Source organism: Zalophus californianus, chromosome 2 (genome assembly GCF_009762305.2).
Source record: "Zalophus californianus isolate mZalCal1 chromosome 2, mZalCal1.pri.v2, whole genome shotgun sequence".
Classification (NCBI taxonomy): Eukaryota; Metazoa; Chordata; class Mammalia; order Carnivora; family Otariidae; genus Zalophus; species Zalophus californianus.
In genome coordinates, this window is record NC_045596.1 from 182,767,561 (window position 1) to 182,780,136 (window position 12,576).

A 12,576-nucleotide genomic window follows, 5' to 3' on the forward strand; every position below is an offset into this window, starting at 1 on the left:
ATCGTCTCTCATGGTTCGTCTTTACCCTTCTGTTAAATGCTTAAATCTTTGTCCACTTTCCTATACTATGGAAAGGGCACACTGGTGTGGAATGAGGTTAGAGTAGTAAAAGGAACACAAAAAAACAAAATTGGTAGTCACAGGTGGAGAGGTAGAAGCAGCAGTGATGGAAATGTAGAAGGCCTTCTAGAGAGGATTTTTGGACTAAAAATGAAGAACAAGGGAACATGCAAGAAGGTTCTGTTTCTGTAGACAGATAGGGAAATTCTTTTTCTACACAACAACAGAAAATTGAAAAACATTCCTACTGCTGTGCAAGCTGATCTAAATTAGGATTTAGGGTTGAGGTGCTGTGTAGAACAGCCTAGGTTGGTCTGAAGTCCACTGGTCTTTCCTAAATAAGCACCACACTTGAGAAAGTCATTTTATACACACAGGTACTATCAAGCTGAATGAATGCTGGTGGGCTGCTAAACTATTATCTTAATTTTAAGTTCTCCCGAACCTGGGTATATCCCTGGGGTTTTTCTGCTACCAGTTAAAAAAACAAACAAAAAAACTCTTGGTGGAATATATTTGGCAGCAGAATGAAAAAACACGTACTAATATTTACACAAACATAAAGAATAATAAAGAAAAAGGATAATAAAGAAAAAGAATAAATAAAACATTAGAAGCTTAAAAGCACTGTCTACTTTTCCCGCTGGGTGACTGACTAGCTGTACAACTTAATTTTGTCAGGTGGTAGTTAGGGAACTAATAGCAGTCATGACTTGATTCCTTACCTTGGCATCCACTTATATTTAAATTTTCACCTTTTTAAAGGAATAATGAGGCGTGCCTTGTTTTCTTTGTTCTCCTCCTCACAGTTCCACTTAGTTTCTAAGGACCAGAATTAGGAAATTGCATGATGGAAAAATAAACACTAACAAGTAGTGCTACACCCCTTTTTCTCTACTAGCAGCACTCAGAACAGGATTGCAAAACCTCATTAGATTTGCAAAACATGATAAAAAAATAAACACCTGCAGATCTTAATTTATTAAGTCCTGGCTATGCTCTCTGAAAATTTATCCCTTATGAAATACAAGGGCAGCACTGAAACACAAAGCTAAATGGAAAGATGGCATATTGTTTCTCCATCATAGAAAATAAGCCTCAGCAATATTTAAGAGAAGTAGTCCAGTGGCATAAAATTAAACAGAAATACACCAAATTGTATTTTCCTGGGGTGAAGTAAACAGGAAATGTCATAAAGCAAAACCTGCCTTAACAACCATCAAGTTCCCTTAATAAAATATGCACTTTAAAATAAACTAAGCCAATAGGTGGGTGAGGAAAGGGGAAATACAGTTGTGGAATTTTTTTTTTTTTCACATTTTGTTTCTAATCTTTTCATTAAATGAAATGGATTTCAACAGGACCGAGCCTGAAAAAGTTACAATGGAAGTTACCTGTATTAAGGCCCTCAGGCTAATATTACGACAATGCCATTTAAAAAAAGTATCATGAAGAGAAAGTCAGTTATAAAAGCTATCCTATCTTACTAATTTGGTTAATGAAATATGGTAGAATGTTTTAATATGTTCTTCTGTGTCTTAAAGGCTTAGGATAACTGAAAAAATATAATTCCTGCTAGAATAGAGAGTTGAAGCCATGGACTGATTGGCATCTAGACTGGGACTGACCCAGGAATTGCATGGTATTTGGAGAGGTACTGGGCCACCAGGTATGATGAGTTCATTTTCGGAATTCAGGCCTATCCTAAGAGGTGTGAATATATTAATTTATTGTAATGACTAACTTCTTTCTAGAGAATGTGAGAGTTTTGTGTCTGTATGTCAGAAAGCACAGGCAGGTCCTTAATGGGGGAGGAGAGGGCAAGAAACTACTGAGAGTTTGAGCAGGTAATGGAAGATGGCGCAGCTTGTGCTAGACCAGCCCTCTCACACACACAAAATTAAACTTTGGATAAAACATTAAAAATTATGTAAAGGTAATGGAGAATGACCAAAACCATGCAGAAACTTGAGGGGAGTTAACACTAGTAAGAGGGGAAACATCTTTTTAACATCTTTTCAACTTAGGGCAGACCCAGTGCCACTAAGAGTAATTAAAACTCATATAAGAAGCTTAAGTCATTACTAGTCAAGGAATCAGAGTACAGAGTTCAGAGTGACCAAAGAGTCTGGAAAGTGAGAAGGAAATCCTGAAAAGGAGAGAGTCACAGAAGGTTGTAGCCACACTGCCCAAATCTCTCACTGATCTCTGAACTCCACATCCTTGGGGCTGACTTCAAGAAGCCCAGCTAAAACAAAAAGAACTGAATAGATATTTCAGCTGTTGCCCACCATAGGGGAGACAGAATTTGGAGCTTCAGATCAACCAAATTAACTGCCTACTAAACATAAAAAACATAAAAAATAAAAATTCTTCAGAACAACAGCACAGAATGCACAGTTTCTACAATGTATTATTCACAATGTCCAGGATATAATCTAATCAGATATATGAAGAAACATACTCAAAAGACCATCAGTGGAGACCGACCTTAAGATGACCCAGATGTTGGAATCAGTAGACAAGGATTTTTAAGCAGTTATTATAACTCTGCCCCAAAACAAAGAAAGAAATAAATGGATAGGAAATTTCAGCAGAAATAGAAACTATTAACAATAGGATCAAATAGATTCTAGAAGTGAAAAATGATGTCTGAAATTTAAAAATCACCAGTTGTGTATAACAGCAATTTGGAGATGGTAAAAAAGTGAGTCAGTGAACTTGAAGATAAGAACAATTGAAATTATCTAATCTGAAATGTGAGCAGTCAAAAAAAATTGGAGGTAGGGAGCTTTTTCTTTGGTTATTGTTTTTATTATATATAAAACCTTTTTTGACATGGCTACTGGACTGGTAAGTCGGGAACGCTTGATTTTGACAGTGCTTTAAGCAAAGTTTTTCATGACATCCTTTTGTACAAGAAGAAAAATGTGGACCAGATGACCATAATTAGATATATTTATTGTTGACTCCTGTCATTCTGCCAGACTGCCTTCAGTGCTGTAATGGGGGTTGGAGTAAAGTGTAATGATAGAAATGGGGAAGGAACACTTATCTATTACCTGCGATTTTTTATTTCTGTCCTCCTTCAGTAGCACATAAACCCCATGAGGGCAGGCAGTGCATACTTTTAATCTGTATCTTCCCAATTGTCAGGACCTGTAATTAGTTCTGCTCTCTGGAATGGGACAAGAGCTGGGGAAGCATGAGGGTGAGCATGGTGACAGGGAATCCAGGAGTGCACTATGTTCAGAAATTGAGGCAGACAGAATGCTTGTTCCAGGGAAATCAGTCAGCTGGCAGATGGTCTCAGGTACCAAGCTAGTGTTGGAGGCAAGACCTCAATCTCTTGAGGGTAGTGTTTCTCAAAGTATAGTTCAGATCACTTGTTTCAGAATTACCTGGAGTGCTAGTTAAAATGTTAATTCTAGGAAACAGTCCTAGACTTGCTAAGCTGGCATCTTTAAGGGTGGGTCTTGAAAATCTACAGGTACCTTAGATGATTCTTACATCTATGAATTTGAACTGTTTATTTTTAGGGGCGGGAGCTGGCAAAAGCAAGGAACAGGCTAAGTCCTAGGGCAGGTGTCAGAAACTTGGCAGTTAGCATCTTGGGCTGGAAAATTCTTTGTTGTGGGGGACTGCTGTCCTGTGCCTTGTGCAATGTTTAGCAGCATTCCTAGTCTGTAACCCTGTAGATGCCAGTAGCACCCCCTCTCCCAGCTGTCACAACCAGACATTGTGCAATGTCCCCTAAGAGGTACATTAGTCCCTGGTTTAGAACCACTGCTTTGGGGGACCTGAGTAGTAAGCCTGTGCCTAGCCTAAGGATCAGAGGAAGAAGAACACAATATGGGGAGATATCCAGCTACTGGAATTGGAATGTCAAGCTAGGACTAGATTTACAGTAAGAGCTCCTTTATAAGGTTGCTATTGGTAGCTTAGCTTCCTTGCTGTAAAGGGGCCGTGTAGCTCTGGAATACAAAGGCTGAGAACTAGACAGGTCTGGCACCTTAGGTCAGGTCTCAACCCTGGCTGTGTATCATCCATGAGGAATCGTAAAAATATACAGATACGTCAGCCAGACTCAGTCCTTCTGAAGCAGAATTTCCAGTGATGAAGCCCAGGCATCTGATACCCGGATTCTGATTCCTGGATTCTGGAACACTCACAGAGTTAGACGACATCTGGAATAGTGTGTTTAGAAATTCAGAGAAACATAGGCTAGGAATAAAGGTGTCTCAGAATAGCAGACCTCAGCAACGTGTAGTATCTGAACCTCTTTAGTAGTTCCATTCTCATCCTACCCTGTCCTCTACAGATGAGGACAAAAGCATTACATACAGATACGTTGTGGCTAAACTGCTCTAAGTAGAGAATTTTCCCAATTTTACTCTTATTCTCTGTTCTGAGCCTGCCTGCTCTTTTGTAATTTCTCCTGTTCCCATCCCACTGTCAAAACCTGATTTCTTTCTCTTTTCCCACCCATTTGGTCTGATACCTGTTTGGCTTGTGTGATTTGGGCAATATTTAGGAGGCAGAATCAAAGCCTTGTTGACTGGAGTGGGAGCTTCTCACTTCCTTTTAAAGGTCCCAGTAAGAATCAATGGTATAAGGTAATATAAAGGAAAACTGTAAAGCAATAAGAGATTCCATAAACTGCATAAGAAACACAAGGTTCACAGAGTACCATCTCATACTTTATGACAGAAAATCTAGAAAAGAGAAAAGATTCTATGGCATGTTCACTGTGTACTTTGTTTCAATTCCATGTGAAACACTGCAGTTAACTAAAAAGTACACCCATGGGGAATCTCGGTTAAACTTGATTAATCTTACTTAAACTAGCTACTAGTTCAGCAATAATTCCATAACAGCCCAAGAGCTCTGTAAAAACACTTCCACTGATTATTTTATTCAGAAAAAAAAACAAATAGGAGAAGAAAGAAACACATTCTGGTCATTTGCAGTATCTATCAGCTTTCAATTTGGCTCTCCTGTTTAAACAAAGACAAATGATAAAAATTATGTAAAACATTCCATATATATCAACTACTAAATATATACTCACACTCAGAAATTGTGTTCTCCATTTTGGTTATTATATTGCCATACTACTTATATTAAAATATTTTAACTAAAATTTAACTTTTCAATGTTGTTTCATATTAAATGTATTCTATTCTTATGAAAGTCTTTCATAATCTTTAAGAAATGTTGCCTAAGAGCTTTTTTAATCCACAATAGCAATTTTAATTGCCTCTGCATTTAAGCATGCCCTAAACTTCTATTTAGCAGGGTGGCAATGTTCTATTTTCATGAGTGATAAAAGTTAACAAAACATAAGCCTTATTCTTAAATCATTTGCTAACTTCTGGTAACAACTCGATCAACTAGTTAACAGGATATACATGATGAAGCATTATCTTTATCAAGTAGTGTGAAGAAATGTTTTAAGACTAATTTTGCAACACAGGACTTTGAAGGAGTGGCAGATTACCAAATTCTCTTTCAGTCTGGCACTTACTTGATTTATGGTTATAAACTTACAGCTAACCCTCTCTACCTACTTTTTTATGTTATACATCTAGGACGTTACTTACCTAAATAAGAACAGTTTTAGATAAATATTAATCATGTGCTATGATAAAATCCTACACACTTCTAGATTCAACTTAATAAAAGTGTTTCAATTTTATTTCATTTTATACTTACTAATTTTTAAACTGATCTGTTTTTCTCTCATTTTAGGAACCTGCTATTCTACTAGAACCCACTGAATTTTGAAATTAAACTATTTCTTTCTAGCCCTGTTCTAATAATTATAGAAAGATGATGTTAAATAAATTTATGAAGGGGTTTCAGCCAAACCTGAATGTCTTATAAAAAAATTTGTAAGTTTTTGGAATCTATTTTTAGATATTGTTTCCTAGGTGATCTTTTCCCAGACTTATGTCCTTTTTAGGTAACATTACTATGTTCACAAATTACAAGACAAAAAATTAAGAACTGTAATAATTGAAAAAGAACATTGGTTATATATATGCCATTTCTATTGGATATGAAAATAGTTGGAAATAAGTAAAAATATACCTACCTGTCCAGAAGTGTTTCATGCAAAAATCCATCTTTCCGGGCCTTTTTGAGAATTTTACTGTCTTCTTTACTTATTTTAAGTTTGTGGTCTTGGAAGCTCTGAAATTTCTTTCTGTTAAGAAAATGCCTTTCTTGAAAATCATCTCAAACTTTGATTATACATGTTTACTCATGAACTTACAAATATTTTAAAAGTTTTTCATTTATTTAAAAAAAACTAATTGTCTTTCTTTAGGAACATACAGCTTTTCAACTGCGAAGATGACCTTAGTCCTCCTCCATGAAGAGGACTACAAAGGGCAGGACTATGAAGCGCCACTGCCACTAAGGTGTGATGGCTGGAGTCCTGAATCCTGGCTATGGAACAACATTTGGTTGGCATTATGTCCCGATAAGCTGTAGTCAATTCTATTAATGAATATGGAGAAAAGACTAATCCAAGTGACTTTAGCTTTGAAAGCTAACAGGATAATTAGGAAAACTGAAGCTCTGAGAAAAGAAAAGTATTCAGCTTAGTTCTTTGTCCTAGAGTCCATTTAATGCTGCCTCTCGTCCTTTGGATATTTTATTTTACACGTCTTGAGAAGTACTTCATTGCCAAATATGTAAGGTCTAAAAGGGAAAGAATACGTACACGTAATTGATTTCACACTGTTTAACATTTCCTTTGTCTTCTTCTGGAATATCATCTTTTTTCTTAGTTTCTCGTTCAGCACAGGATCTAATCTGGACAATGGAGATGAGAACCCAACAGGTTATACATATATCTTCCCCTTAGCCACTTATTTGCTAAGAACCCTCTAGGTAATTTCTCATGCAAATGAAGAAAACAATCAACTTAGCAATCAGATTCAGAGAAAGGTTCTAGATATTTTTTTTAAGATTTTATTTAGTTGAGAGAGAGAGAGCACAAGGGGAGGGGAGGGAGGGGCAGAGGGAGAGAGAGAAGCAGGCTTCCCGCTGAGCAGGGAGCCAGACATGGGGCTCGATCCCAGGACCCTGGGACCATGACCCTGTGCAGAAGGCAGACGCTTAACTGACTGAGACAATGAGGTGCCCCTCTAGATAATGTTTTTATTTATATATGTATAATTTATACAAATAATTGCTATTATGTTTCTCCACAGCCTTTGCATCAGACACAAGAGACAAAATTATTTGAAAAACATTTTATAGATCAGATCCTGCTGAGCAATTAGGCAATAATTTAATTAATTTTGGCCTCAAAGTAAATATTCAAATTATCCCTATAGATAGTGTTTATTTTGTAACACTGGAAGTTTAAGATAGTAGCTATTTTAATTTGCACAGCTATTCCCAAATCCATTAAAACTTTTAACATGACACAGCTCACTTATTTACTTAATTGGAATCCACTCCTTCTAAATCTTCCTTATAGCCTCATAAATTGCGACAGATATTTACTATCACAATGCCATAAATTGATATAGTAATTAGGATCCACTGAATGGCGCAAGAAGGGGACAGAATTCAGGCCCCAAGAACTGGCCATTTGCAACCCAGAGCACAGGATTTACGTCTCCAAAGTGATCTTTGTGGCTCAGAGTCCAATTCCAAGGCTGCTTAGTGGTGACCAATAAGGCATGTGCCAGTGCTACCTGTGTGACAGGTTTGGTTAAGGGGGTCCTGGCAGACCTGGGAAGATTACTGGCCAGGGCCTGTGACAATACTACTTTTGACAGGAGGGAATGTGTCCTGATAGGCTATAAAGGTGGACAGCTGATACAGATTAGCAGAGCCTGTGAAGTAAAATGCAAGATGGAAAGAGTTCTGGATTATCACTGCTCAGAGCTTCCAGGTACTTAACTAACCAAAGAGACCCAGGGAAATGTAACAGACACTTCATATAAAAACAGCTGTAATTAAATACAGCAGTTTTTGTTTTGTTTTTTTCCCATAAAAGTGCAAAGTACTGCACTTTATTTGCATTGTCTTCAAAAATCATACTTTTAGGTAAGTGAGACATCCACCAGCATTTTTCTAATGACCTGTTTCCTGAGAGGCAGTATGGTAGTTTCTAGTCAGTTGGGCCTGGGTATACATCCTGTCTCTATCATATCTAGCTGTGTGAGTTCATGACTGATAACAACAGGTGAGGATGTAAGGAGGCTCAGAGGCTCTCTCCTCATCGGTAAAGTTAAGATAATAGGTACTTCACAGGAACTTTGTGAAGATTCAAGAAGACAGTGCTTGTGTCACATTCAACAGAGTGCCTGTAGCTGCTGGCTTCTGTTTTGGTTTGTAGGTTTTTTTTTTTTTTTAATGTAATTGAAAAATGTTATGACTAACATTTATTATACACCTTGTAATTCTGTTTTTGGGAATTTATCCTCAGATATACCTGCACACCTACAGAATGATGCACATTCAAAGTTATGTGTTACAGCACTGTTTCTAAGGGCAAAAGATGGGAAATCACCTAAATTTGCATTTATGAGTAACTGATTAAATAAATTATGGCTTATCCCTAAAATGGGATATTATGTAGCTATTAAAAAGAGAAAATTTTCTACATAGTGATAAGGGAAAATCTCCAAGATAAAAATATTAAGGAAAAAAAAATCAAGGTCGAAAGGAGGATATGCAGGAGGCTAACTTTATTGTAAAAAAGTAGAAAATTATAAACATTTTTATTAAGAAACTCTGGTAGGCTATAGAAGGATGGGAGTCATGTATTTATATGCTTATATTTTTAAAATTTTGAACCATGTGAACCTATTTAAAAAGTTAAATTTTAAAATGCAAGCAAGAAAAAAAAAAAGGAAACAGAGTCCTAAAAAGCATGTGGAACTACTCAGAAAAAGATACTAATACATGGAGGTAAGATATAATAATTTCGCTACCGCATGGTACAAAAAAGCCATCAGTTATAGGATTTATAATTAAGCTTTTTATAATAAAGCTTATTCAGAGCATAATATAAAACATTGCATTACATCTTTAAAGTGATAGTAAATGACTATTCAACATTTTTAAGAGATATAGTCACATCATATATGTGACATGTATTAGTCTACAGAAAAATGAAAAAGAAAAAAATTAAAAGAAAAGAAAAATGTCATGATTACCTTTATCATTTCTTCTTCTCCTGCTGTTTTACTTTTTGCTTCTATATCACCTGCTTCATTGCATCTAATAAAGCAGCTATTTGAAGCCAATAAAGCCATTTTTCCCTATATAAAGTAATATAAAAGTTACAAGACTACTGCAAAAGAATTAAGTCTTGAGAATGAAATTAATTTTGCCCCTTAGCCCCAACTGTAAAAGTAATCAGTAAAAAGAATTTGGAGAAAACACAGAAGATAAAACATACAGAAAAGAAAACCAAAATCACCTATAATCTTACTACTCAAAAATAACCTCATTAACTATTTTTAGTATATTCTATTAGTAGGACGAATTCTAACTAGATGAAATAGAATTGTTTCCTTTGGCCTTAAAGATCTATTGAGGCTATAACTGATTTAGTTCTGTTTGAAAAATAATTAGCTTTTAAGGCAATAAGAGATTATATAATGCATAGTAATTTATTCAAAAAATCGTGTTTTAAGTAAAAATTTTTTCATAATTAGAAAATACAAAAATATACAAGAGCTAGCTTTTGGTGCTTTTGAATTTACTGCTCAGAACTTTAAGAATCAGTGTCAAAGGGAGGTTTTTATGTGGACAAAAATGGTGGTGGGCAGAGGTACTACTGCTATTTTTGTTGCACTATTTCCTCCCACAGTTTTACTGAGATATAAGTGACAATCACCGCATAAGTTTAAGGTGTACGGCGTAATAGTTTGGCTTAACACTTATTGTGAAATGATTATCTTAAGTTTTAGTTAGCATCCATCATCTCATGCAGTTAACAATAAAAATAAAACAATTTTTTTCCTTATGATGAGAACTCAGGGTTTACTCTCTTAACAACTTTCCTATATACCATACAGCAGCGTCAGCTAGAGTCATCATGCTCTATGTTATATCCCTGGCACTTCTTTATCTTGTGATTGGAAGTTTGTATCTTTTGACCACCTTCTTCCTCTAACTCCTAATCCCAAAACCTACCGCTCCGGTAACCAACCACAATTCTGATGTCTTTTTCTGAGTTTTATTTGTTTGTTTTTAAGATCCCATATATAAATGAGATCATACAGTTGTCTTTCTCTGACTGACTTCACTTAGCAAGGTCCATCCATGTTGTTACAAATGGCAAGGTTTACTCACCTTTTATGGCTGAATAATATTCCACTGTATATGTGTATACCACAACTTCTTTATCCATTTATCTATCAATGGACATTTAGGTTGTTTCCATATCTTGGCTCTTATAAGTAATACCACTGTGAACATGGGGGTGCAGATATCTTTTCAAGTTAGTTTTTTGGTTTCCTTTGGATATATTCTCACAAGTGGGATTGTTGGATCTTATAATAATTCTATTTTTAATTTTTTGAGGAACCTCCATACTGTCTTCCACAGTGGCCACATCAGTTTGCATTCCCACCAGCAGTGCATGAAGGGGCCCTTTTCTCCACAACCTCCCAGCATTTATCTCTTTTTGAAGATGGCCATTCTAACGGGCAGGAAGTGATACCTTATTGTGCTTTTGATTTGCATTTCCCTAATGACTAGTGATGTTGAGCATCTTTTCATGTACCTGTTGGCCTTTCATATATCTTCTCTGGGAAAAAATGTCTAGTCAGGTCTTTTGCCCAGTTTTTAATTGGGTTATTTGTTTCTTTGCTATTGAGTTGGTATCAGCTCTTTATATATTTGGGTATTAACCCCTTATCAGAAATATGGTGTGCAAATATTTTTTCTCATCCTATAGGTTGTCTTTTCACTTTGTTGATTATTTCTTTTGCTGTGTTGCACTGTTTTTCAAGACCTTTTTAAGGTTACGAGTTCGTATTGGTTTTCAATTTAATGGGTTATATTACTGTACTCTATATTTTTGGGGGGTTTTTTTGGAATATATATTCTCATTGACTGTTAAAGACTGTATCTTACATTGACAAGAAGCTTTTGTGAACAATAATAGCACTTACATCTTGAAAGACTGGTTCCCATTGTTCTCTTGGTCCAATTGCATCTGAACGCCCCACAACAAGTCCATCTGAATTAATACCAAGGTATTTTCCATAGCCAGATTTCAGGGCAATTCTTTAGATTAACAAAAAGGAAATGTTAAAAGCAGAGAGAAAGAAAATTGAATATGGAACATAAAAATAATGTTTGTGTGTGTACAGAAATCCAGGCTAGCCAGAGTCCAAATTTTCAAAAGCCACATGTGGTTAGTGACTACCATATTGGACAGTGTAGTTCTATATATGTAATTTTATATTGTAGTTACAAGGCTCCTATTACATGCTATCAAATTGCTTTCCAGAAAAAATCTGTATCAACTTAACATTCTCACCTCAAGTCGGGAGAGTATCATTTCACCATAGATCTATTAACATTATGCCTTTTTTAGAAAAAATTAGAATATCAGATACAGGAAAAATAGTATCCTTTTTAATTGATATTTTAACCATTGTAAGTGACATTTGTACTTCCCTTCCTTTTTAGTTTTTATCTTTTTGTCCATTTTTCTATTGCTTTCTTACTGCTTTCCTTAGTGTTATGAATCCCGTACATACATACAAAGAATAAAAATTCACTGCCTGTTAACGTTGTTGCAAATATTTTCCTCATTTGCCTATTTTATATTTTTTGTTTTCAACTGTAAAGAAGTTTGCGTTTATTGATTTTTCTTCTGCTGCTTTTATTCTTTAAAAGTCTCTCAGGGGCGCCTGGGTGGCTCAGTCATTTAAGTGTCTGACTTCAGCTCAAGTTATGATCTTGTGATCCTGGGATGGAGCCCCACAAGCTCCACAGGCAGGCTCTGTGCTCCTCGCTCAGCAAGGAGTCTGCTTCTCCCTTTCCCTCGCCCCCTCCCCAGTGCTCACTCCCTCTCTCCAAAGTAAATAAATAAATCTTAAAAAAATAAAAAAGTCTTTCACTATACTTATTGGCCACTCAAATAAAGCATAGGAATGATAATCTTTTTTAAGATTTTATTTATTTATTTTGATATATATAGAGAGACAGCGAGAGAGGGAACACAAGTGGGGGCAGGGTGGGAAAGGAAGAAGCGGGCCCACGGGACTCAATCCCAGGACCCCGGGACCACAACCTGAGCCGAAGGCAGACGCCCAACGACTGAGCCACCCAGGCGCCCCAGGAATGATAATCTTAATGTGATTTTTTTTAAAGAAAAAATATGATTCCTTAACTTTTAGCTTACCAATCCCTTGTGCCAAGGGACTGATTTTATATTAATTTACAGGTTAATGACAGTATAATGTAAATCATTATCATGTTGATGCAGCCAATTATTAGCATACTGAAATTCAATTGCTGTGTGCA

At 36.0% G+C, this 12,576-nt stretch overlaps 1 protein-coding gene across 5 annotated transcripts in view; it reads right to left on the reverse strand.

Annotated features, from left to right (window-relative positions):
* FRG1 (FSHD region gene 1) overlaps positions 1 to 12,576 on the reverse strand; it is a 40,296-nt gene that overhangs the window by 14,271 nt on the left and 13,449 nt on the right. For 4 of the 5 annotated variants that reach the window (XM_027599524.2, XM_027599520.2, XM_027599522.2 and 1 more), the window contains 4 exons: positions 11,214 to 11,328; positions 9,246 to 9,350; positions 6,791 to 6,882; positions 6,158 to 6,268 (listed from right to left, as the gene is read on the reverse strand). In XM_027599524.2, the coding sequence (XP_027455325.1) occupies positions 6,158 to 6,268; positions 6,791 to 6,882; positions 9,246 to 9,350; positions 11,214 to 11,328 (423 nt within the window). Of the gene's footprint in view, positions 1 to 4,945; positions 5,058 to 6,157; positions 6,269 to 6,790; positions 6,883 to 9,245; positions 9,351 to 11,213; positions 11,329 to 12,576 lie in introns of those variants that run through there. The other variant, XM_027599523.1, reaches the window with a different exon arrangement.